We start from the raw sequence: 27441 nt of genomic DNA on the forward strand, positions 1-27441 counted from the left end.
TCCTTCAAAATTGCTTTAATAGAAGAGAGACCTCGGTTCTCATGAATTCCTTTAGTCCCAAGACCTCCTCAGAGGTCAGCAGACACTTTGGGTACTATATCTCACTTAGAAGGAGAAAGTTTTGTAAAACACAGGAAATTAAGATATTTGATGGACTCGTATCTATTCATTATCAAAACACTGCGCTCTTAGTGCCAGCCTCAGTGAGTCTGTTAGTTCCTGAAGTCTGTGTACAAGTCCCCTTCTCTCCCACACCACCCGCATTTCCAGCTGATAACCTCCCCTCTCTCTTCACTTCCCCAAGGAGTGAGCATATGTAGTACTTAAGTCCTGCCCTGCACAGCTTGATTCCAAAGCCCTCAGGGCCTAATACAAAGCTGAAGAGAGAGAGCCTGAGGTTCAGGGACCTCATATGACTGGGAGTCCTTACTGAGGGAGGCAGGGAAAATTGCCTCTTTAATAGGGGCCCCTGGAGGTCAAGGGTTCAGGGACTTGCTGGAAGCATACCTACCCAGACCATCAGTGGGGATTCAGAGAGAAGTCAGAGAGACCAAGTGTGTGACCAGAGGAGAGCAAACATGGGGCCGTCAGGGCTAAGGAGGGGAGAGGTCACTGGAGAAAGAACTGAGAGGGAGATGCACAACTTCAGAGCACGGGTGCTCAGTTGCGTTGGACTCTGTGACCCCATGGACTGTAGCCCACCAGCCTCCTCTGTCCATGGGATTTTCTAGGCAAGAATACTGGAGTAGGCTACCATTTCCTTCTCCAGGGGATCTTCTCCACCCAGGGATCAAACTCACATCTCCAGCGTCTCCGGCCTTGGCAGTCAGATTTTTTTTACCACTGTGACATCTGGGAAGCCCTTCAGGGCTTCAGGAGTTCAAGTTAGGGCTTCCCTGGTGGCTCAGTGGTAAGACTTTGGTTCGATCCCTGGGTCCGGAAGAGCCCCTGGAGAAAGAAATGGCAACCCATTCCAATATGCTTGCCTGGGAAATCCCACCGACCGAAGGAGCCTGGAGGGCTATAGTCCGTGGGGTCGCAAAAGAGTCAGATCGGACTCAGCGACTAAAACAACAACACAGCACAGGTTGAAGAGCGGGGGGAGGGGTCTGCCTGTGAGCGTGCACCTGAGGAAGGGCTGTCAAAACTACAACTGGGGAGCAAGGAGCCCATCAGCTCCTGTAAAAGCTGCTTTCCTCCGTGATGAGGGGGCAGCTGTCAGCCTCTACAGGCTGCAGAAACAGAGATTTTTCACCCTTGCCTGCCTCTCAAGGGACAAGAACAGTAGCAGTCACCATCTGAAATAGTACAACAATTATCTCAACAGCGTGTGTCTTTACAGAACATTGCACTTTGCAAGGCTTACTGAATGAAGTAGAGTATACTTTCTTTTAACCTTTCAAACGGGCTTTCTATTTTATCCCAGATTGCAAAAGATATTTTCTTTAATGTGTGGAATAGAAAAGTTCATGAAATCACAATCGATTTAACTTCTTGTAAGGACATGATAATAGCTCATTCTAGCATGTATTTATGTGACTCACAGGAAAAATAGATCAAGTTTGAAGAACTTCTAATCATTTTTTCTATGTATAGACTACATCATGGTTTTCAGAATTGAATTTGTAGAGGACTATGTTAAGACAGTTTCTAAGATACCTTAAAAAAAAAAAGATACCATGTCATTTCATAAGGCTTTTTCTATCTTAATATGTAGCAGTAATTTCTTCTTTAAATTTTTTGAAGAAAAGACAGCTGCACACAGGTAAATTTATGTAAACTTTGGGTCCCAAGCATATTAATATTTGAGAGATGACAATAATAGAGCTTCCCAGGGTAAAAACATTGGTTCAGAGATTCCTGTGTTCTCACTCAGACTCTCCAGTAACTTACCATGTAAACTAAACCTTCTTTAACATCTATGTAACTTAGAAGTCTTTCCTATAAAATAAGTATGATATATTCAAAGAATTAGCCATTTTTAAAGTATGCCTCCTTGCCCCCAGACTCCAGCTGAATTTTCCTTCTGACTTTTCTCACTCATTCTAGCTGAAAATTGCAAAAGACTAATACACAACCCTATTTCATCCCTTTCTGAGTTTGGAAATAAGTGAATGATCAGAGCTGGAATCAGATGGAGAGCAAAATACAGGTTAGATTACTGACAGGAGATGAGCTAGTGAAGGTAACTTGCAAGTGCTGTAACAAGGGGCCTCCCTGTATATCTATCATTTAAGTCACTGGCCCAGTTGGGGCACCTCAAACCTTGCCAGACTGATAGAATATATATTTGTCCTGCAGAGGGACAGGGTATAAAGGGGACTGAAGCCCAAAAGAAGCTGAGCCAGAACATTCAGTCCCTTTTTAAAAATGTACCAACCACTTAGGTCATCTTCTTACCACAGGGAGAAGGGAGAAAACAGAGAGGAGCCAAGTGGATTCCACCCCTATTTCTGCCTCCTACAAAGTGGAATAAACATTTTAAAATTGTAGTTGATAATCGCATAACTCCCTGAATATATTAAAAAGCAACAAATTTTACAAATCAAATGCATAAATTGCATGGTACATGAATCAAATCTTCGTAAAGCTGTTACAAAAAATCAATGACATAAAGGATATATGGAGATCCAACTGCAAGGAGATCCAACTAGTCCATCCTAAAGAAAATCATTCCTGAATACTCATTGGAAGGACTGATGCTAAAGCTGAAGCTCCAATACTTTGGCCACCTGATGGGAAGAACTGACACATTGGAAAAGACCCTGATGCTGGGAAAGACTGAAGGCAGGAGGAGAAGGGTCTGACAGAAGATGAGATGGTTGGATGGCATCACCAACTCGATGGACATGAGTTTGAGCAAGCTCTGAGAGTTGGTGATGGACAGGGAAGCCTGGTGTGCTGCAGTCCATGGGGTAGCACAAAGTCAGACATGACTGAATGACTGAACCGAACTGAACTGAAAAGATATAATCATGTATATGAATTGATTTAAATGGAATTCATTGAAAACCATGTTACTAACATTCACTCAAGAAGAAATTGTCTGGATAGCCCCCATATTTATTGAACAAATTTTATTTATACTTAGAAATTCCCCCACAAAAAGAATACCAGGCCCAGAAAAATTTAATGGTGAATTCTACCAAAGAAGAAATAATAGGAATTTTATACAAATTTTTCTAGAAAGAAGAAGGAATACTTTCCAACTCATTTTATGAGGCCAACCAGCATTACCTGATACCAAAGCCAGAGAAGACATTATAAGAAGAGAAAACTACAAACCAATATCTTTTATGTATATAGACACAAAAACTCTAAACAAAATAGTAACGAATGGAACAGTACATAAAAAAGATAATACATCATGATCACATCAGGTTTATGCCAAGAATGCAAGCTGAGATTAACATTAATGATCAATCAATGTAATTTCCCATATTAAAAGCTATATATATATATATATATATCCACATGATTATTTCATTAAATGAAAAAAGAATTGGAAAAAATGGAATTTTCATTTATGATAAAAAATTTTAAGAATATTGGGAACAGAACTTCCTCAACCCAACAAAGGGAGTCTACAAAAACTCTTCACCTAACATCATAAACAATGGTGAAAGACTGAATGTATTACCCTTAAAGATGAAGAAAAAGGCAAGGATGTCAGGTCTTACGATTTTATACATTCATTTATGAATATGTATGTAGCTTGATTCTTTGCAACCAAAGATGGAAAAGCTCTATACAGTCAGCAAAAACAAGACTGGGAGCTAACTGTGGCTCAGATCATTAACTCCTAATTGCCAAATTCAGACTTAAATTGAAGAAAGTAGGGAAAACCACATTTAGGTATGACCTAAATCAAATCCCTTATAATTACATAGTGTAAGTGACAAATAGATTCAAGGGATTAGATCTGATAGACATAGTGCCTGAAGAGCTATGGATGGAGGTTTGTGACATTGTAGAGGAAGCAGTGATCAAGACCATCCCCCAAAAAAAGAAATGCCAAAAGGCAAAATGGTCTGAGGAGGCCTTAAAAATAGCTATGAAAATAAGAGAAGTGAAAGGCAAAGGAGAAAAGGAAAGATATACCCATTTGAATGCAGAGTTCCAAAGAATAGCAAGGAGAGATAAGAAAGGCTTCCTCAGTGATCAGTGCAAAGAAATAGAGGAAAATAATAGAATGGGAAAGACTAGAGACCTCTTCAAGAAAATTAGAGATACCAAGGGAACATTTCATGCAAAGGACAGAAAGGCACAATAAAGCACAGAAATTGTATGGACCTAATAGAAGCAAATTAAAAGATGCTTACTCCTTGGAAGGAAGATTATGACCAACCTAGATAGCATATTCAAAAGCAGAGACATTACTTTGCCAACAAAGGTCCATCTAGTCAAGGCTATGGTTTTTCCAGTGGTCATGTATGGATGTGAGGGTTGGACGATGAAGAAAGCTGAGTGCTGAAGAATTGATGCTTTTGAACTGTGGTGCTGGAAGACTCTTGAGAGTCCCTTGGACTACAAGGATATCCAACCAGTCCACCCTAAAGGAGATCAGTCCTGGGTGTTCATTGGAAGGACTGATGTTGAAGTTGAAACTCCAATACTTTGGCCACCTCATGCGAAGAGTTGACTCATTTGAAAAGACCCTAATGCTGGGAAGGATTGGGGGCAGGAGGAGAAGGGGATGACAGAGGATGAGATGGTTGGATGGCATCACTAACTTGATGGACATGGGTTTGGTTAAACTATGAGAGTTGGTGATGGACAGGGAGGCCTGGCGTGCTGCGATTCATGGGGTCGCAAAGAGTTGGACACGACTGAGCGACTGAACTGAACTGAACTGAGTAGAAGCAGAAGATATTAAGAGGTGGCAAGAATACACAGAAGAACTACACAAAAAAGATCTTCACGACCCAGATAATCATGAAAGTGTGACCACTCACCTAGAGCCAGACACCCTGGAATGTGAAGTCAAGTGGGCCTTAGGAAGCATCACTACGAACAAGGTTAGTGGAGGTGATGGAATTCCAGTTGAGCTATTTCAAATCCTAAAAGATGATGCTGTGAAAGTACTGCTCTCAACATGCCAGCAAATTTGGAAAACCCAGCAGTGGCCACAGGACTGGAAAAGGTCAGTTTTCATCCCAATCCCAAAGAAAGGCAATGCCAAAGAATGCTCAAACCACTGCACAATTGCACTCATCTCACACACTAGCAAAGTAATGCTCAAAATTCTCTAAGCCAGGCTTTAACAGTATGTGAACCGTGAACTTCCAGATGTTCAAGCTGGATTTAGAAAAGGCAGAGGAACCAAAGATCAAATTGCAAACATCCGTTGGATCATCAAAAAAGCAAGAGAGTTCAGAAAAACATCTACTTCTGCTTTATTGACTATACCAAAGCGTTTGACTGTGTGGATCACAATAAACTGTGGAAAATTCTTCAAGAGATGGGGATACCAGACCACCTGACCTGCCTCCTGAGAAATCTGTATGCAGATCAAGAAGCAACATTTAGAACTGGACGTGGAACAACAGACTGGTTCCAAATGGGAAAAGGAGTACGTCAAGGCTGTATATTGTCACCCTGCTTATTTAACTTATATGCAGAGTACATTATGAGAAATCCTGGACTGGATGAAGCACAAGGTGGAATCAAGATTGCCAGGAGAAATATCAGTAACCTCAGATATGGAGATGACACCACCCTTATGGAAGAAAGTGAAGAGGAACTAAAGAGTCTCTTGATGAAAGTGAAAGAGGAGAGTGTAAAAGTTGGCTTAAAACTCAACATTCAGAAAACTAAGATCATGGCATCTGGTCCCCTCACTTCATGGCAAATAGATGGGGAAATAGTGACAGACTTTATTTTGAGGGGCTCCAAAATCCCTGCAGATGGTGACTGCAGCCATGAAATTAAAATATGCTTGATCCTTGGAAGAAAAGCTATGACCAACCTAGACGGCATATTAAAAAGCAGAGACATTACTTTGCCAGCAAAGGTCCATCTAGTCAAAGCTATGGTTTTTCCAGTAGTCATGTATGGATGTGAGAGTTGGACTATAAAGAAAGCTGAGTGCTGAAGAATTGATGCTTTTGAACTGTGGTGTTGGAGAAGACTCTTGAGAGTCCCTTGGACTGTAAGGAGATCCAACCAGTCCATCCTAAAGGAGATCTGTCCTGGGTGTTCATTGGAAGGACTGATGTTGAAGCTGAAACTCCAATACTTTGGCCACCTGATGCAAAGGACTGACTCATTGGAAAAGACCCTGATGCTGGGAAAGATTGAAGGTGGGAGGAGAAGGGGAAGACAGAGGATGAGATGGTTAGATTGCATCACTGACTCAAAGGACATGAGCTTGAGTAAACTCCAGGAGTTGGTGATGGACAGGGAGGCCTGGCGTGCTGCAGTCCATGGGGTTGCAAAGAGTCAGACATGACTGAACGACTGAACTGAACTGATGTAGCTTGAATACCTCTTCACAGGTTTATTGGTCATTTGTATTTCTTCTTATGCCCAATTTTCTCTGATGTTACTCTTACCAAATAACACCTCCTTATTAGGGATATTAAACCATTCTCATGTATATTGCAAATATTTTTCTTAATTCATCATACTATTTTTAGTCATTTGCATTTTAATTTTGTTTTTTATTTTCTATAGAAATTAACATTTTTCTGAAGTCTAAATATATCAGTCTGTTTATTGCCTTTTAATTTTTGAAATTAAGCTATGGACATCATAGAAGATTTCATTGTAGTTAACAGTCCATGGACAGAGAAGCCTGATAGGCTACAGTTCATGGGATCGCAAAAAGTTGCACATAACTGATTGAGCGCATGCACATATTCACACCAGTCAACCAGATCTTCATCCCAGGAATCTTTATTTTTTAAATCTTCTCTGTAAAGATGGGAAAAACCGAGCTTACTCCAGTGAAGATACAAATAACCTTGTGTAAGAAGGTCAAGATACTGAATTTTCATGACAAATGTCAGTTTTGTCATTTTTTTTATGTACACTTAATACACATGAATCACTTTCCAATAACAAATTTAGGGCTTACCCATTTTTCCAGACCCAGTATTTCCAAAGTCATTAGAGTCAAATTAACTGCTCTACAACACCCGCCAAATGGTGCTGTTTGAGGAAGTGGTATATATCCACTTCAGGTGGTTCTGAAGATCACCCACCCCTTTTTATCTTTGCATCTGTAGACTTAATATTGTTCTTGTTGAATGAATTAACATTCCAGTTATTCTAACTGGAATGAAATGTCTAGAAACTATACAGGTACAAACATCCCCTGACTTATAAACACTTGACTCAGTAGTACACTGAATGACCACTCCCAGAAGTCCTCTCCTATCACCGATATCCTCTTCTCCAAGAACCTTCCCTCGCTGCTGGTACCAATTCATGAAGCCCTTTCTATCTGCTGTTGTGGAGACCAGTTAGGAGCCCCTGTTTGAGACCTCTCCAGCCAGTGGCACTTCCATCCATTCTTACCATCGACAGAATCACCAGGGATTCAGTGTCTCAAGACTCTCAGGGCTTAGAAATGAGAGTGTGAGGTGGTGGTCTGGTCTGTCTTTCTGGGAATACTAGGAACTGCACCCAGGAATATTTTATTCCTGTGATGGAATAAATAAGATTTGGTGACTTTGGCTAAGAATGTAGCCACCATTTATAATCTTAGGCTTAACAAATACTTTTTGGGTTATATACGTCTCATAAGTTGGGGTTACCTGGAGGGTGAACACTAAAAGTTATAGTAATTTGATTTTTTCTTTTCACTTGATAAAATATTAAATCAAATGCACATTTTATCTGTAATATTAAAGCCCAGTCCAACTGTAAAGATAAAAAAGGAAGTGTTCCTTTCTGGGCATGCCTGCAGCTAACTCAAGGGATCTGCCAGCCATAAAGGCAAGCAGAACTTCTTTCCACACAAGCACATGGCTTGTTAATTCCCTTCTACATTTGTTTGTTTGTCAAAACCCTAAATTTCTTAGGGGGCATGATCTGTGCTTGTGAAACAATATACATATTGTTCCCCAAGTCAAAAAAATAACTGAATTGCAGAGAAGAAACATTCAGCCTTCTCCACTTCTGAATTTCTTCAAAAATATCTTCAGGGTTTGCTAAAACAGAACAATCTGGGGAATACCGTGGGCACCCAATATTAGAACTTGGCGCCGTCACTGCCATACTGCTGCTGCTGCTAAATCGCTTCAGTCGTGTCTGACTCTGTGCGACCTCATAGACGGCAGCCCACCAGGCTCCCCCGTCACTGCCATAGCCTGGGTTCAATACGGGGTACGGAAACTAAGATCCCACAAGCCTTGTGCCATGGCCACAAAAAAAGAGAAAAAAAGAGAACATTTCCACAGTATAAAGATCCAAATGTGACAAGGCAGATCATAGTAGAGCTCTAGAGAAGATCTCTGCAGAGTTTTACTACCCAAAAGGCAATGTCACATCTTTCTACTTCTAGGACCAAAAGTTTCTTCTCTTAACCAGCAGGCCCAGGATAAGGGTTCTTCACTTTCAGCATCTATCATACCCTTCCAGCCAGACAGCTCCACCAGCTACCATCTCCATGTGTCCTGGACTCCTAGATTCTAAGCCATATCCTGCAGAATTGTAGTCAAGGAGTAACACATTCCTCCCCAAGTTCCCGCAGGTCAGGTGTGTCTTGTTGATTCTAATTCTCTTTCCCAGTTCCCCGACTTCTATACCCAGCCTTAGATGAGACCATTTGAGGTTAGAGAGGTGAAATCCTTTTTCTTTGGTTCTTAAGTTTCAGTTCAGTTTCAGTGAAAGTCGCTCAGTTGTGTCCGATTCTTTGCAACACCATGGACTATACAGTCCATGGAATTCTTCAGGCTAGAATACTGGAGTGGGTAGACATAACTCTCTCCAGGGGTTCTTCCCAACCCAGGGATCGAACCCAGGTCTCCTACATTGCAGGCAGATTCTTTACCATCTGAGCCACCAGGGACACCCTGGTTCTTAAATCCACTCCTAAATCCCAAGAGAAAATTGCTTCTCTTCCAATCACTAAATTATTGACTTGGCAAATCTCTCAGAGCTTGTAACAACATGCAATCCTTTATCTAAAAGTATACCTACTTCCAAAAAAGATTTGAAATAGTTTATTTGTTCCCATAGTAAATGGACAAAGTTTAAATATAAGCCAGAACATTGAATAGAAACATAAAGTTGGATGTTTCCAGGCACCTGGAGTAACATAAGTATAATCATTCACTCAAACATTCATGTATTCTTATTGAATAACAACTATGTGCCAGGCATCAAGTTAGGCACTGGCATTCAGCAGTGAGCAAAACGGGCATTTTTGGGGCACTTCCTTCTTGGCTCTTAACTTGCACTTGGAAGAGATGGCTGAGTTGGAGCACGATAAGCAGAGCAGTAATGTCAAAGGCTCGGAGAGTGGGTGTGAGAGCACATGAAAGGCGAGGAGAAATAGGAGAGGCAGCAAAGAGGGAGGGAGAGAAAGACATACAGAGACAGAGAGAACCGTGAGAAAGAGAAAGCTCGGATTGAGGTGCGAAGCTACTCTAATGAGAACCAGTAAACAAAATGGAAGTATAGTGAGAAAGTACAATTAGAATAATAGAAAGACAAGGGAAATGGGGTTTCACAGAATCCAGCAAAGGAGTGTGTTTGAAGGAAAAAGTAGTCAGTGATGTCAAATGATAAAGAGATGAAATAAAATGGAGGGCTTGCCTAAAGAATTTAAAGAAGAGACTTGGCAGGAGGGGCAGGGCGGAAACCAGCCCTGAGAGCAACCACTAAGCAGAGGAGTCCTTGAGAGAAGTGGAACATGAGGAACCCGGAACCGTTGCTTCTCTATGGTCACCTGGTTCTCTTCTACTCACATTCAGGTCAAAGCTTAGATGGCGTTGCTTGTGGAAGGGATCCCAACCCCCAGTCCTGGTTAGGTGTCCCTCCTATATGCTTTTATTTAAAAAAATATTTTATTATTTATTCATTTGGCTGTGCTAAGCCTCAGCTGTGGTACAATAGGATCTTGGATCTTCATTGCAGCATTCAGGATCTAGTTCCCTGCTGCTGCTGCTGCTAAGTCGCTTCAGTCATGTCCAACTCTTCGCGACCCCATAGAGTGCAGCCCACCAGGCTCCTCCTTCCATGGGACTCTCCAGGCAAGAGTACTGGAATGGCTTGCCATCTCTTCTCTAGTTCTCTGACCGGGAATCAAACCTGGGCCCCCCTCATTGGGACCATGGAGCCTTAGCCACTGGACCAGCAGAGAAGTCCCCCTTCTATATGCTTCTATAAGCACTGTCTACTTTCTCTCATGGCAATGACCATATCTCTTTGACTGTCAACAGAAACAACTCTGATAAACTTAAGCAGAAAGACCAGGCTCCTCTGTCCATGGGATTTTCCAGGCAAGAGTACTGGAATGGGTTGCCATTTCCTTCTCCAGGGGATCTTCCTGACCCAAGGATCAAACCCGGGTCTCCTGCATTGTAGGCAGATGCTTTTACCGTCTGAGCCACCAGGGGAGTAGTATGAGCTTTTATACATTTTCAATATAAACCCCTTAACAGATACATAATTTGCAAATACTTTCTTCCATTCAGTAGGCTTCCCTTTCATTTTGTTGATAGTTTCCTTTGCTGGGTAGAAGCCTTTTAGTTTGGTATAGTCCTAGTTGTTTATTTTTGCTTTTGAAATGCTTTTGCTTTTGGTGTCAGATTCAAAAAATCATTGTCAAGATCTATATTAAGGAGTGTATGGCCTATATTTTCTTCTAGCGGTTTTACGGCTTCAGGTCTCATGTTCAAATCTTTCATTCATTTCTAGTTAATTTTTGTGTGTGATATAAGATAGTGGTCAAGTTTCATCCTTTTGTATGTCACTGTTCAGTTTTTTTCAACACCATATACTGAAGAGACAATTCTTTCCCCATTGTATACTCTTCACCATATTACATTAACTATATTCAAAGTTACAGTAATTAAAACAGTATGGTATTGGCATAAAAATAGACACATAAATCAGTGGAATACAGTAAAGAGCCCAGAAATAAGCCCACCCGTATGTGTCAATTAACTTATGACAAAAGGCCCAGATGAATTTTAAATTCATCCATTTCTGCTCCAAGAAAGTACCTGTTGGGAATTTCACTAGAATTGCTTATTATCCAACATTTTATCTTCTTTACAGGAAATGAGGTATGTTTCTTCATTTTCTTGGATCCCCTTAAAATTCTTCAATAAAGACTTTGAGTATTCTGAACAAAGGGCTTGCACACATTTCCTTATATTTATTCCTAGCTGCTTTTTTATTAATTTATGCTGCTAATTTTTTGGGTTTTTTTGCTGGAAAATAGAAATCCAAATTATCTTTTTATATTAATACTACATCTAGAAACCTTGCTAAACCCTTATTAATTCTGAACATTTATCTGTAGGTTCTTTTAAAGTTTCCTTGTATGTACTTGTATCATCTATACATAATGACTATTTCATTTATTCCTTTTGTAATTCTTGCACTTTTTTCATTGTGCTGCCTGAGATCTTTAGTCAGTGTACAGTTGAATAGAAGTTGTAAATGGAGCATTCTTGTCTCCAGACTATGTCCCTTCCTTCTTCTTGGTGCTTGCTTCAGAATCAGAATCTCAAATGGAAACACTGATGAGGAATAATAAATGCTTCCATTATATGAGGTAGGTTTCTTTCTCTAACCTTCTGAGGAATTTTCAATACATCGTGATGCTGAAGAAGAGCAATATAGATTCTCTCCTGCACTATTGGTGGAAGCAAACATCCATATTCCTTGAACATATTCTGGCAATAAGTTGGCAGGCCCTTTAACTGTGTATGCTTTTTGACTCAGCATTTCCACATTTAGGATTTTACTTTAGGAAGGTATGTGGGGAAGTAGGGAGGTAATGTAATAACTAAGTGTTCATTGAAGTCTTCTTTATAATAGTAAAAACTGGAACTAACAATATAGATGAGTCATATAACAGAAATGATAAAAGTGAAAGTGAAGTCACTCAGTCGTGTCCGATTCCTTCCGACCCCATGGACTGTAGCCTACTGTCCTCTATCCATGGAATTTTCCAGGCAAGAATACTGGAGTGGGTTGCCATTTCCTTCTCCAGGGATCTTCCCAACCCAGGGATCAAACCCGGGTCTCCCGCATTGCGGGCAGACGCTTTAGCATCTGAGCCACCAAATGATAAGCAGCCATTAAAAAGGAAGACGTGTCTGTGACAAAACATTGAGTAAAAAGAAATAAAATGTTTAAGAACGTGTATAATGTTACCTCATTTTTATAAAACTACATCAATATTTGGAATTCCTAGGTGGCTCAGTGGTAAAGAATCCGCCTGCCAATGCAGAAGACTCAGGTTTGATCCCTGAGTTGGGAAGATCCCCTGGAGGAGGGCATGGCAACCCACTCCAGTATTCTTGCCTGGAGAATCCCATGGACAGAGGAACCTGGCAGGCTACAGTCCATAGGATCACAAAGAGTCAGACACAACTAAAGTGACTTATAACACATGCATGCACATCAATATTTGCACCTACATATACACATCAAAACACACAGATTTAGCACAACTATGAAAAGAATGTTCATTAAAATTTTACTAATGAGCGGTATCAAGCTTTTGGGGTTTATTTACTTTATTGTTTATAATGTTATGTGTAATTTTGCATGCTCAGTCACTCAGTTGTGCCAACCCTTTGCGACCCCATGGGCTATAGACTGCCAGGGTCCCCTGTCCATGGAATTTTTCAGGCAAGAATATTAGAAAGGGTTGCCATTTCCTCCTCCAAAGGATCTTCCCAACCCAGGAATTGAACCTGCATATCTTGCATTAGCAGGTGGATTCTTTACCACGGCAGCACTTGGGAAGCCCTCTACTCATTAGTGGATTGCGAAATCAATTACCATTTCATCAGATTATATTCTTTTCAGAAATGAAGTAATGTGTAACCTTCAATATCAGAATGCCATGTGTATCTATATTTTAAGTGTTGCTGTCCACATTGCAGCAAATACTGAGCTGAGTGACAGCTGGTAGAGGAGATGTAATGACTATATGTGCTGGCTGGGAGTCAACTGGCCATTCCCTCTTCTGTTCATTGGTATCTGGTTTGATTTTCTGGATTTGACCATAATTGTATCAGGAAGTCAATGTTTTTTAGTTTAATGTGTGTCAGTGTAACTTACAGTTACAGTTAATCATGAAATGAAGTTTAGAAGAATTTATCCTCTATTAGTCAGGACAACAAGACTTTCCATCAAGTTTGGGTTATATGTTTTTTGAATTAGGTGTAATTGTTAGGCATTTTTTGCTTTGCAATAACTGTACATTTTAATCAAACTTGTATATGTATGTGTGTGCTCAGTCGTGTCAGACTCTTTGCAACCCCATGGACTGTAGCCCATCAGGCTCCTCTGTCCATGGAATTTTCTAGGCAAGAATACTGGAGTGGGTTGCCATTTCCTTCTCCACAAACTCGTATAAGTTATCTTCAAATAGTTTTTTATTAGAAGAAATGAGAACGACAATGTAAAAATCACAGAAGCATGTTCTGACTGAACTGCCAGATCTAGACCTATAAATAGTGACAACATTGGGAAACATATTTCTTTTAATCAATAAATTTTAAAATTTGAGCTAGTCTAAAAAACTCAAGCCTTTTGAATAAAGATTAAGTATAGTTTGTCAAATACTCAAAACCATTGAAAATTTATTATTAGCAATATTTTTGCAAATGAAAGCTAAAAATTGTACACACACATAAACTTATAAACACAAACTTGTTTGTAAGATCCTCAAATATTTTCAAAGAAAGAAAAAAAGACATAAATTCATCAGCTTTAGTTCAGGTCAGTTAATGAAAAAGTGTTAGTATCATATTTAGTTACACATGTGTGGCGAGAGAGAAAATTACTCCCAAAGTTTCTGAAAAATCTATTCCTGGCTTTAAATAGGTTATGCCTCTTTAGAGAAATGGATAAATAATTTATGATGTATGTATTCATAAAGCAGCAAAGGATATAGCCTTTAAGAACAATGTGGAAGAAAAAAAAGAATAATTTAGGAGAAGAATATTGAATGACATGAAAAGCAGTTTCTGGGTTTCCCTTGTGGCTCAGCTGGTAAAGAATCCGCCTGCAATGCGGGAGACCTGGGTTTGATCCCTGGGTTGGGAAGATTCCCCTGGAAAAGCAGTTTCTACTGTATAGAAATAGAAGGTTGTAAAATGCTATGTACTTCTTTGCACTAAATGAGCCCAGTTTTATTATTTAAATATTTGATATAAATGCATGTATAAGTTTTAAAATACATACATACATATATAAATGGAAAATAAACATAAACTATTAACAGTCTTTTTCTCTGATGGGGTTATAAGTGAGTTTATTTTTTCCTTGAACATTTTTATTTTTATGATTACAAATTATTTTTTAAGTGGTGAGAAAATGAAATAAAAGTAGAATATTGATGATAAATCAGCTAAGAAATTAAAAATATACTTCTCCTTGATAATACATTCTCTTAAACACACTTGTGGTTCTAGGAGTCACTTAGTCGTGTCCAGCTCTTTGTGACCCCAAGGACAGCAGCCCGCCAGGCTGCTCTGCCCATGGGATTCTCCAGGCAAGGATGCTGGAGTGGGTTGCCATTTTCTTCTCCGTGTGGTTCTATAGAACACACAGAATACTTATTAGGCAGATGTGAGCAGACACAGGTTATGTGATTCTACTTAATGAGAGCACTAATATTTCCATTTTATTTAACAATAGCTATTGTTTTAGAAGTAACAATTTTGTTTCAGTTTTTTAATCTAGCTATTAACATACCTATATGTATACTGGGTGGATGCAAAGGATGTTTTCTAGTGTGAGCTGACTTTTTTTTAAAAGGACCTTTTAACTACTCTTACTTCCTTCACAGACAACATTTTGAGTGGATTGTTTAGATATATGTTTCTACCTGCTCTTAATCCACTCCAACCAGGCCTCCCCTGTGATTCCTCTGGGGCAATCCTGACTAAACTTCCACAACCATCGAATCCTTGGCTGTGTTTATCTTGTTGCCTGGCCACTTTTATTTCATTTTGCCACCACTTAAAAAATAATTTGTAATCATAAAAATAAAAGTGTTCAAGGAAAAAATAAACTCACCTATAACCCCATCAGAGATAAACACTGTTAATAGTTTATGTTTATTTTCCATTTATACATGTTCAGTTCAGTTCAGTCGCTCAGTCGTGTCCGACTCTTTGCGACCCCATGAACTGCAGCACGCCAGGCCTCTCTGTCCATCACCAACTCCCGGAGTCTACCCAAACCCATGTCCATCGAGTCGGTGATGCCATCCAACCATCTCATCCTCTGTCGTCCCCTTCTCCTCCTGCCCCCAATCCCATCCAGCATCAGGGTCTTTTCCAATGAGTCAACCCTTCGCATGAGGTGGCCAAAGTATTGGAGTTTCAGCTTCAACATCAGTCCTTCCAATGAACACCCAGGATTGATCTCTTTTAGGATGGATTGATTGGATCTCCTTGCAGTCCAAGGGACTCTCAAGAGTCTTCTCCAACACCACAGTTCAAAAGCATCAATTCTGCGGCGCTCAGCTTTCTTCACCGTCCAACTCTCACATCCATACATGATCACTGGAAAAACCATAGCCTTGACTAGACGGACTTTTGTTGGCAAAGTAATGTCTCTGCTTTTAAATATGCTATCTAGGTTGGCCATAACCTTCCTTCCAAGGAGTAAGCATCTTTTAATTTCATGGCTGCAGTCACCATCAGCAGTGATTCTGGAGCCCAAAAAAATAAAGTCTGACACTGTTTCCACTGTTTCCCCATCTATTTCCCATGGAGTGATGGGACCAGATGCCATGATCTTAGTTTTCTGAACGTTGAGCTTTAAGCCAACTTTTTCACTCTCCTCCTTCACCTTCATCAAGAGGCTCTTTAGTTCTTCTTCACTTTCTGCCATAAGGGTGGTGTCATCCGCATATCTGAGGTTATTGATATTTCTCCCGGCAATCTTGATTCCAGCTTGTGTTTCTTCCAGCCCAGCGTTTCTCATGATGTACTCTGCATATAAGTTAAATAAGCAGGGTGACAATATACAGCCTTGACGTACTCCTTTTCCTATTTATGTATGTATGTATTTTAAAACTTATACATGCATCAAATATTTAAATAATACAACTGGGCTCATTTAGTGCAAAGAAGTACATAGCATTTTACAACCTTCTATTTCTATACAGTAAAAACTGCTTTTCAAGTCATTCAATATTCCTCTCCTGAATAACTTTTTTTTCTTCCATATTATTCTTAAAGGCTATATACTTTTTGCTGCTTTATGAATGCATACATCATAAATTATCCATTTCTCTATTGTTTAGTTTTCAGTTTTTAAAACTAACTGAATGACACACTAAAATCCTTTTTTTAAAACAAACAAACAAACAAAAAAACCTTTATTCACTTCCATAACCACTTGCTTAGGATGAATTCCTAAAAGTGGGATTTCTGGGCTGAAGCCATATCTCTGCTATATCCAGAACCCCTCCAGGAATGATACCAAGTCCCCTTCCACCAGCACCCATAACATGAGAGGACCTAATCGGTCAGCTCCTTACTAACACTAGGCAACTAAATGTAAAATCTCTTAGCTAATTTTATTAAAACAAAAATTACCTTTTATTTAAAAGTCAGTGCTCGCTGGAATTATAAGTCATTTGTATTTATTCCTCTGTGAACTGACTTCATATTATCGCCTATTGTTTTAAAGTGTGCATCTCGTTGTTTTTTTTTAATGCTTTGTAAAAGCTTTTATTGTTGTTGTTGTTTAGTCACTGTGTCGTGTCTGACTCTTTTGCAACTTCATGGATTGTAGCCTGCCAGTTTCCTCTGCCCATGGGATTTCCTAGGGAAGAATACTAGAGTGGGTTGCCATTTCCTTTTGCAGGGGATCTTCCCCACCCAGGCATTGAATCTGCATCTCATGTGTCTCCTGCATTGGCAGGCAGATTCCTTACCACTGAAGTCACCTGGGAAGCCCCAAAAGTTTTTATACAAAGGTATTTTAAATCTTTTTATCTCTGAAATATTATTTTCCTAGTGTATAATTGAGTTTGTTTTTAATTATAAAAATAATGAATAATCTTTAAAAAAGTAAAAAACTTAACCACATAAAATTAAAAAGATGTTACTCTCTTTTCTCTTCAGTCTGCTCCTCAGAGTGTCATTTGCTTTTTATTCTTTGTGTAGAACTTTTAACATAAAGCTTCTACATATTGAAATAGTCAAATCTATTTACCTTTCACTTTTGCCAGTTTCTTAGCTGCTCTATGACAAATAATTTGAATGCCTTAAGCTAAGCATATTCACTTACATTTTCTTCTAAACCTTTTATGGATCAGTTCTTAAATTTAACTCAACACATTTGTAATCTACTTTTCTATACGGTATAAAGCTGTGATACATGCACATATGTGTGTGTATAGTATATATATACTATTTCCAAATAGTTAAAGATGTAGTCTTACATAATCATATTGACTACAATGTTTTTTAATTTTTTCTTAGCACTGGAAACCTTTCTTCAAATGATGGCATTATGAGGTGTGTGGATGAGTAGAGGGTCCCTAGAAGTCTAGGACTTCGCAAGTTTTGCCTCCTCACTACCAAGTGGACTTAAGGGGCAGTCTGAACACCTCCCTCCCATCTGTTGGACACCCTCCCATGACACTCCCTTTCCTCACTGCCCTCCTGAACCACAGGTTTCTAACTGCTCCTTTTCAGTCTCTTCTGTAGGCACATGCTCCTCTGTCCATCATCTGAGGGTAAGAGGTCCCCCAGCTTCCTTCTGGCGTTGTGCTTTTTCCATTTTATCTATTGCCTCCCAGTAACCTTTGCCAAATCCTAGGCATCAGCAATTCTCCTGACTTAGTGGCTTCCAATACTCTTTTCTATCACAGAGTCCTATCCTTAGTTTCTACCCATAAATAAAACACCCTATTAGTGAATGAAAGTCATTCAGTCATGTCTGACTCTTTGTGATTCCAAGGACTATACAGTCCATGGAATTCTCCAGGCCAGAATACTGGAGGGGGTAGCCTTTCCCTTCTCCAGGGGAACTTCCCAACCCACGGATGGAACCCAGGTCTCCCACAATGCAGGTGGATTCTTTATCAGCTGAGCCATAAGGGAGGCCCCAAACACCCTATGGATATCCTAATTGCCATTTCAAACTGAACTTGTTCAGAACTGAACTCATATACTCCCTGGATTCCAAACCTTTCTCTTCCTTTCTTCTTTAACTTACAGGATGGGACCATTACCCTCCCATTTTCCCAAACAAGAAACCTGCAAGTCATCCCATATATTACCATCCCAATCAGTCAGTAAATCCTACTGCTCCAATTCAAAGATCTCTTGCTATATTGTCCTTTATTCCTTTCCATCTACCATTGGCTTATTTCTAGATCACTGAAGACTCTTCTCTTTTCCCAGCTGCCAGTCTAATCCTCTGCAATTTAACTTCCTCAGTACCACTACAGTTAAATTTCTAAAGAAAAACAAAAACGCCCAGAATCTTTTCTGAGTTCCCAATCACAGCTTTCACAACAGGGGGAAAAAAAGAGACTCCAAGTAGGACTCCTGCTTTCCCCTCCCGTTTTCCTCCAACATCCATTCTAGGGCCTCCATCAGTGAAGGTCTTGAAGTGACTGAAGCACTCTCCCAAGATCTGAGATTCTGCCTCAGGCTGCCTTCCTCCGGCCACCTGCCTGAGGGTTCTTCATTGCCTAAGCTTTCTGGGTCCACCGTCTCCCACCCCTACACCTAAGTTGGGTAGCTCTCTGCTGCGTGGTTCCCTGTGCACCACCATCCCGCCGCGCCCCACCCCCCTTTTTTTTCTTCAGAGGATAACAACTCAGGTCAACAGAGGATTGGAAAGGGAAGGAGAAATATTTTTTAAGGGTTTTGGATTCAAGAGTCCAAATTTTGTTGGTTTGGTTTCCTCTTGTATAACGGGTGTATAACGGGGATGTTAATCCCACCATCACACACACACACACACCTGATTCACACTGGGTTTCCTCCTGTATATAATAGGGATGTTAATCCTACCATGACACACACACACGTGAGATGGTGTGCAATACATGGTTGGGAAGAATCAGTCAGTTCACAGGTAGCGCCCGAGCCTGGCACCGAGGGCGGCCCAGAACTAGTGAGCCTGGACCGCGGGATGCCGCGGGCGGCGCGACACCACCAGGCGCCAGAGGTTGGGGGAGGCTCCTCGAGCCGGAGCCCAGCAGCCCCAACTCCGCCCGCCCGGGATGGGGGAGGCGGGGGCAACGGCGAGGCTCCTCCCCGCCCGCCGCCCGCCGCCACCAGACGCTCCCTCGGGCCGAGCCCGGCCAACGCCCGGCCGGCGAGCCAGCCCACGACATCCGCCACCAGCGTTCCGCGAGCCTCCTGCCCCGGGGTCCGCCCCGGGTCTCAGCCTCCGCTCCCCAGCCCGCCGTCTCCAGCGCAGCGCGCGGGGCGCACCTGACCCTGAGGGCGGGGCGGCGGGCGGGGCTCCGGGCCTGACGCGGCGGCGGCATGGAGCGGGCGTGATTCATCAGCCGCGGCGCCGGGCCGGAGCGGGGCGAGCGCAGCGGCCGCCCAGGCGCCCAGGGCCGGGCTGCGGTGGCGGCGGCGTCCCCGCCGGGCCTTGCGCGCGCTCCCCTCGTTGTCGGCGGCTAGCCCGCGGCAGAGGTCAAGATGGAAGAGATCCTAAGGAAGCTGCAGAAGGAGGCGTCCGGGAGCAAGTACAAAGCCATCAAAGAGAGCTGCACCTGGGCCCTGGGTAAGCGCACCGAGCGGGGCGCCGGGCACCTGCCGGCGGGTCCTGTTCGCCGCCGCCGGAGGGCCGCGCCGAGGAGGGCTGTGATGGCCCCTCTGCGGGGGGGTGGTGGTGGGGCTTTCGCGGAGCAGCTGTGACAGATGCTGTTTCGCGCAATTGCGAGAGTTGCCTCGGAGAATTGACGGGTGATGTGCGAATTTGGATTCGGGCGTGTACATCTATCCGCCTACCTTCTGGTCTCTTTATCTTCTCCCAAACCTTAATGGGGAACCGCCGTGCTCCCCTCCTGGCGGCCCCTTTCTTCAGGTCCCCTGCACGGCGGACGACGGTCACCCATCTCCGAGTTAGGACCACAAGCCGGTGGGAAAACACCGGCCTGATTCCAAAGCGACTGTGGGCTAGAGGGAAGTTGAACCGTCAACCACGGTCTCAAGTACCTTGGCGAGTATAACGAGGAAGGAACAGCTTATTTGATTTTCCTGATAGAGGCCAGCTTGTTAAGTATTAGCTTTCATGGTTATTGTAAATGAAAAATAACATACAGGTGGGATGGTGTTACCTCTGCAATTCTATTGTTGTCTGCCCTTCGGACAGATTTGATATTAGATTTGTGAACTCTGCAAGCACTGAAATAAGTTCCAGGTAGCAAATTTGTGTTTGTTGTCAGACTCAGATTGTAGAACTCAACCTCGGAGAAAACGGCAAGACATTCCAATTAGGCAAGAATGTGGGCAATCAGAATTGTCTGGATGGAAATGCAGAGAGTTCAGGAGCATACTTGGGGTGATAGTGATGCTTGAAGAGAGAGAAAAGGAAAGGCCAAGAAGAAACCAGGGCAGCTCTGTGGGCCCCTGGCCTTCCCCAAGCCTGTATGTGATTCCTCAATTGCCACCTAGTCAAAACAGAAAATTGAATCCCTTTCTCTCTCAACCAAAAAGCCATCAGTGTTTGTCATGACACTCTGCTGTGGTACAGCCTGAAAAGGAATAGGGAAGGGCCGTTAGTAGGTTTTCTACTAAATGGAGAATTATGATGGTGCTCTACGCATCTCGGTTAATATTTAGAAGATCTGAATTCACATATGTTTGTGTGTGCACAGACCATCACTTTTTTTTTTTAATCTCTGCCTGTCATCACAGAATTTTCTAGAATGTTGTCTAGGAAGTTTATCTTGTAGGCAGAATCAGAACTTGACCATTTGTTTACTGGTAGAGGGGGGGAAAAATGGACCAGATACTTAAGTGAGCGGCAAGGCTCTTAAAGCCACAGTACTGTTTTTGCATTGCCATTGTCATTCAGTGGAGTGATGGGGTAGATTCTCAAATGCTTCAAATGAAGGGTCACAGATGGCCCGGTAACATAATCTAGCAGGTCCTGACTGCACTCTAGACAGGCTCTTACATGTACTTGTTATTATTTTGCTGTAAGTTAAGCAGATTTAGATAACAGGGGGGAGGAGAGGAATCTAGCATTTTTAATGTTTGGATTTTGATACTCTACATCTTGTTAAGTTAAAGTGCAACGTTACCTAGTTTAGGTCCTTGAAGAAAAAGCCCGGAGCTGAGGCAACTAGATAATGTGAGCAGAGCCTGGAGTCCAGCCTGATGGGAAGAGTAAATGGGATTCTTTTCCCAGGGGCCGTCCTCAGCAAGAGATGGGAGTGCATGAAACAGTTAAATAACAGTGCTGCGGGAGCATTCATTGTGCAGGTTGGAAGGAGTAAACCAGGAAAACAGATCAAAGAAGAGGGGGTGAATGTGGGGTCAGGGGTGGGGGGTGGGGCAACTGGTATGAGTTGGTGGGCTTTTGAAGTCAGTTGGACTTGAAGAATGGGTAAGCTGTGGGTTTCTGCTTTTCTTTGCTTGTGTAGCAAAGATTTATTAAGATCTCCTCTGTACTGAGCAGTGGGGAGAGAAAAATGAATAAAATGCTTCCTCCCTGTAATTAGCTTGTTAGGAGGGTATGTTGGAGGGAGAATGCTGCGGAAACAAAGACCTGAAGGTATGGCTTCCTGTTCTCTTTCCCACTCCAGTCCATTTTCTCCTGTTCCATGTTTTTTTTTTTTTTTTTTGCTATAAAATACTTTTCACTCCTCAATCCCTATACTTTTTTTTTTTTAGAGTAAAGGGTGAATTCCTTAGAATGCTCTCTGAAATCTAGCCCCAGCCTTCTTTCCTGGCACCCTCACAGCAGGGGTTCATCGGTCCCCAGGAAGCCATATACTTTCTTGTACACGCTGTGTGCTGCACATTCCTCTGCCTGGGCTCATGCTAGTCCTTCTGCCATGGCTTAAGGCTCAGCTCACATACAAAGGCTCCCCTGAGCTCTGCAAGTGAATCGGTTGCTCCTCTGGGCTCTTAGCTCTGCCCTCAGGATCCTCTTAGAGCACCTGCTCTTGGGGATTATAGTTGGTTATGCCCCCAGCTACTCTTTTAGGGACAGGATGATTGAGAAATATATTGGATTCAGGAGACAGAAAGAAAGAATTCAAGCAGACTTAAAGCAAAATGGAATGTTTCACTCTATGAACTAAACAGCCCTTGGAAGGTTAGCTGTGGTTGAGTTTGGTTCAGGGATTAGATACTGTTAGAAGGATCTTACTCTGCTCTTTTGGGATGACAAACACACTCAACATGAGTCCCCAAAGCTTTGAGTTCATCAGTCAGCACACTAAGACCATCTCAGGAAAGAGGGCTCGTCCCCCACTTAGACCATCATGGGAGAAAGAGGTCGTTTCCATACTTAGACCATCTCAAGAGAAAGGAGTCATCTTACACTTGGGCCGTTATAGGCGAGAGGGATCACCATGACATTTAGACCACCCCAGGAGAGAGTCATTCTTATGAAAGCTACCATGGGAAAGAGGGGTCATCTTCACACTTAGTCCATCTCAGAAGAAAGAGGTCATCTCCCACTTGGACTATTATAAGAGAAAGACATTTAGATCATAACAGGGGAGAGGAGTCATCTCCCACTAAAACTCTCATAGGAGAGAGAGAGAGAGCATCTCCACATTTAGGCCATTACAGGAGACTGGGGTCACTTCCCACTTGGCCAATCATGGACTCATCCAAAGGGAGTGGAGCTCTTCCAGTCGCTCCTGCCCAATCCTTGGTGTCACTAGTTCTCTGTTTGTCCTGATGGGTTGAGTGTGTATCCCTGAACCAGTCTTCTAGCTAAGGAATGAAACAGGCTAGCTGCCTACAAGGGCCACTGAAATCCCAGAGTCAGCCAAAGATGGCTTTCTCAAGACAAAATCAGGGTTTGCAACTTGAGAGGCTGGTGAGTGGATGGTGGTCAACCAAAGCAACATACGTCCACAGTGTAGACATGAGCTTCCTTAGCATAGGGACTGTCACTTAGGCTTGTTTGTGGCTTCTGCACCTACAATATGAGAGAGACATGCTCAATACATAAATAAATCATGTTAATGACTTATTTGTGTTTTAAGTGATATTAATCTTTTTTTTCTAGTTACAAAAGTTATATATGCTCATTTTAGAATGTTGAAACATATCCAAACACTATAAAGAAAATAATCTCATCACCCATAGAAAGCCCTAATCATATTTTGGAGTATTTCCCGTCTGCAAAGGGTTTTTACCATATATAGTGGATTGTTAGTTTTTTTTTAACTTCAGCATTTTCTTAACATTGGTTTCTGAAAATCTGTTTTCTTAATGGCTGCATAATAACTGGCAAGGAATATGTATATTTTTTTCTCTATTTTGAGCTATCTAGGTTATATACTTTTCTTGTCAGTGAGGAAGTGGTCTGACTAAGGAATAGGAAAAGAAAAAGGGACTGGGTCACTGTGTGGAGGGCCTGAGAGAAGCGCATTCTCCTTCAAGGACTGGCAGTCCTGGAGGTGTGGGAGCTGGGAATGGCAGGATGGAATAGAAGGGCAGATCATTAGAACTGGAGCACGCCTCTTTTAGAAACTGAGTGTTTTGCATATACCAGGGGCTCCTGTTGAATTGATTTAGAAAATGGAGAAGAGAGAGAAAATTAGAAGTTGGAACACCAAGTTAAAGAAGAAGGATGGTCTGTGTAACTAACCATCATCCTTCCGTCTGTCTTTTTGCCCGTTTTTCCTTCCAGCCTCAGTGTCTGCTATCTTCACAGCCAAACTACTTAAAAAGTGGATATAGTGCTTGTGTCCACATCCTCACTTCCTGCTCACTCTTCAACTCACTCCAGTCTTTCCCCTCTGTTCTTCCACCTCCTGAAGAATAAGGTGCTCAGACCTCAGAGTGTAGCAGACCGTTCTCACATCCCTCTTATGGGTCCTCTCAGCCACTCTGGGCATCTACTTGGCCTTGGCCTCGTGCCCTCACCCTGCTGGTTTTGATCCTGCCTCTTGAGTTTTTCTGTCTCCTTTGCAGTTTCAGCTCCCATAGTGGGTGCATGCTTAGTCATGTCCAATTTTTTGCAACCCCATGGACTGTAGCCTGCCAGGCTCCTCTGTCCATGGAACTTCCCAGGCAAGAATTCTGGAGTGGGTTGTCATTTCCTTCTCCAGAGGATCTTCCCAACCCAGGGATTGAACCCACATCTCCTGTGGCTTCTGCATTGGCAGGCATATTCTTTACCACTGAGCCACCTGGGAAGCTTTAGCTCCTCCCCAGCCTAAAAGTTTGTGTTTTACAAGAACTAGCCATGAACCCTCTTCTATGACTCCCAGGCCTCCTGGAGTTGAACACTTTCAGAGCCGCAGCTTCAGTTCAGTTTCTGAGAATGCGATACCCACATTTAGATCCCTGGGCTTCACCTTGCTCTGACACTAGCCCCCTTCTTCCTCCAGTGCAACTTCCTACCCACATCTCTTCTGGAACGGGGTGGGCTCATTATGGCTGCTCTGTGACTTTCTCTTTTCCCTTTCCTCTCGCTCTTTGTTAGCACTTGCAGGGTTGGGCACTGTTGCACAGCTTGAGTTAAATATAAACTCCTCTGATGAGGAAAACTACAGCGGTTTGGTTGTTCACTGTCAGACCCTCTTCTTGGGAGGCAGCATCAAGTTATCCTGGATATTGGCTGTGCCCTGCTCACTGCTGGGCCAGACTCACCTGCCTGGCCTTTGAGCTGCTCCCTGTACCTGCATCTCAGGGTTTTGTTTTCTTTTATGATCCTGTCTCATCTCAAGAATTGACCTCAGTCCTTCTACTTCCTCCCTTGCCTTGTGGCCCCTGCACCACTGACTCATCTTACCATCTTTCTGTTTTGGTCTCTTCCTCAAACCTGCTGCTGTGCCCCATGGACCACAGCAGTCCCAGATCCTATCATTATGGTTTGTCCTGTTTTTACTCCGGAGTCTCAGGGATACATTTGGTGTCCACTGTTCCCTCTGATCTCTTAGCTGTGTGGGAAAAGATGGTTCTCCTTCCCCAGTAAAAATAATTTAAACTGACAGAGCTTGTTGACTCTAAAACAGTGAAGAGAGGAGGCAAGAGTTTGAACAGAAAAAGTGGAGACAAGTTGGAGTGTGTGATGTTGTGATTTATGATAAATATGTATTTGGTCTTGGTCCCTGTTTTTGGCTCAGAGTTTCTAAAATCCTTGGAATTTCCCAAAAGGAAGAGAGCTAAAAATGTCATTCTTTATGTTAATGAAGTAATTTTGGACCACATCTAAGGATGGGAGCTGGTTGCCAAAACCATCCTCTTCAGTCCCACTCCCCCTGACCTCCACGGAGGGGAGAGGAGCTGAAGATCGAACATCAGTTCGATGATCAGTTGTACCTGTGTAATGAAGCCTCCATAAAACCTAAAGGGATGGAGTTTGGAGAGCTTCCTGGTTGACACCCAGGAAGCATGGAATCTCTCTGCTCTTTCCCCATACCTTGCCACGTGTATCTCTTCCACTGGGCTATTCCTGAATTATATCCTTCTGTAACATACCAGTAATCTAGTAAGTAAAAGTTCCTGTGAGTTCTGTGAGTCATTCTAGTGAGTTAATTAAACCCAAGGAGGGGATTTTTGGAAACTTTAATTTATAGCCAGTCAGTCAGAAGCGCAGGTGACAACCAGGACTTGAGATTGGCATCTGAAGGTGGGGAGGTGGTGGGGGGTGGTGGGGGAGGTGGTGGGGGTGGTGGTGGGGGAGGTGGTGGTGGGGGTGGTGGTGGGGGGGAGGTGGTGGGGGTGGTGGTGGGGGGGAGGTGGTGGGGGAGGTGGTGGGGGGGAGGTGGTGGGGGGGAGGTGGTGGGGGGGAGGTGGTGGGGGGGAGGTGGTGGGGGGAGGTGGTGGGGGGTGGTGGGGGGTGGTGGGGGGGAGGTGGTGGGGGGTGGTGGGGGGGGTGGTGGGGGGTGGTGGGGGGGGTGGTGGGGGGGTGGGGGTGGGGGGGGTGGGGGGTGGGGGGGGTGGTGGGGGTGGGGGGTGGGGGGTGGTGGGGGTGGTGGGGGTGGGGGGTGGTGGGGGTGGTGGGGGTGGGGGGTGGTGGGGGTGGTGGGGGTGGGGGGTGGTGGGGGTGGTGGGGGTGGGGGGTGGTGGGGGTGGTGGGGGTGGGGGGTGGTGGGGGTGGTGGGGGTGGGGGGTGGTGGGGGTGGTGGGGGTGGGGGGTGGTGGGGGTGGTGGGGGTGGGGGGTGGTGGGGGTGGTGGTGGTGGGGGGTGGTGGGGGTGGTGGTGGTGGGGGGTGGTGGGGGTGGTGGTGGGGTGTTACAGGCTTGTAGGACTGAACCCAACCTGTGGGGTCTTATGTTCTTTCCAGGTAGATAGTGTCAGAATTGAGTTAAATTGTATGACACTCAGCTGGTGTCAGAGAATTGCTTGTTGAGGGAACCGTCTCCCCTACCACCTCCCAACCCCACAAACACACATTGGAATTGGGTGCAGGATTGGTAAATCTATTGAACTAGAACAGCTTTTATTTTGAAAGAGAATAGTGAATGTTTCATTATCACTATAATTGGAGGCAGCAAGGGTGTGAATATCCATAGCAATGGTAAAGTGTTGTGCATCCAGGTGAGGTTAATGAGATTTGGGTGTGAGCCTTCCAATCAGTATTCTTCAATATTGTGTGATTTTTGAAAAGTTTCACCTGCTGTGTCATAAATGTGAGATGAGCTGTTACATAAAGTGCTTTGTGAACATGAAAGTCTCTCAAGTATAAGTTATTATCTAAAGGTATTAAAACAGTATTTTCAAGGAAATAGCTCTCCTTTCTCTATTGTTATTGCAAGAATATAGCATTTTTAGTCAGTTGTAAATAGATTACATTGGCATTCTGTTTCAGGTTAGGAATTGACTGTCTCTAAGGGAAATGCGTCCTAATTTTTAAGCTCTGAGAGGAAGTGTTGTGAGCTAGAAAAGGCAAAGGATTTTTAAGTGTGGATGATTTGCATGCAGATAATTGAGAACTGACTAATTTATAATTATAGGAATTTTCGGGGGGGGAAGAAACTAATAGTGAGATTTATGTAAAGTTTAGATTCCTAGTCCTCATATATTTATTTTTAACTTTGTAATTTTCCTTTTGCAGAAACCCTCGATGGTGTGGATACCATTGTCAAGATCCCTCCACACTTGCTGAGG

General features: G+C 43.0%; 1 protein-coding gene across 2 annotated transcripts in view; it reads left to right on the top strand.

The window, feature by feature from the left end:
- Nucleotides 1-19455: 19455 nt before the first annotated feature.
- Nucleotides 19456-27441, top strand: part of ARFGEF3 (ARFGEF family member 3) — a 183155-nt gene continuing 175169 nt past the window's right edge. Inside the window, exons 1-2 of one of the 2 annotated variants that reach the window (XM_081528884.1) lie at nt 19456-19914; nt 27389-27440. In XM_081528884.1, coding sequence (XP_081385010.1) covers nt 19830-19914; nt 27389-27440 — 137 coding nt within the window. In that variant the 5' untranslated portion in view covers nt 19456-19829. The remainder of the gene's footprint in view (nt 19915-27388; nt 27441) is intronic. The other variant, XM_081528883.1, reaches the window with a different exon arrangement.

This window comes from Giraffa tippelskirchi, chromosome 9 (genome assembly GCF_054371585.1).
Source record: "Giraffa tippelskirchi isolate mGirTip1 chromosome 9, T2T-mGirTip1v1.2.pri, whole genome shotgun sequence".
In the NCBI taxonomy this organism is placed as follows: domain Eukaryota; kingdom Metazoa; phylum Chordata; class Mammalia; order Artiodactyla; family Giraffidae; genus Giraffa; species Giraffa tippelskirchi.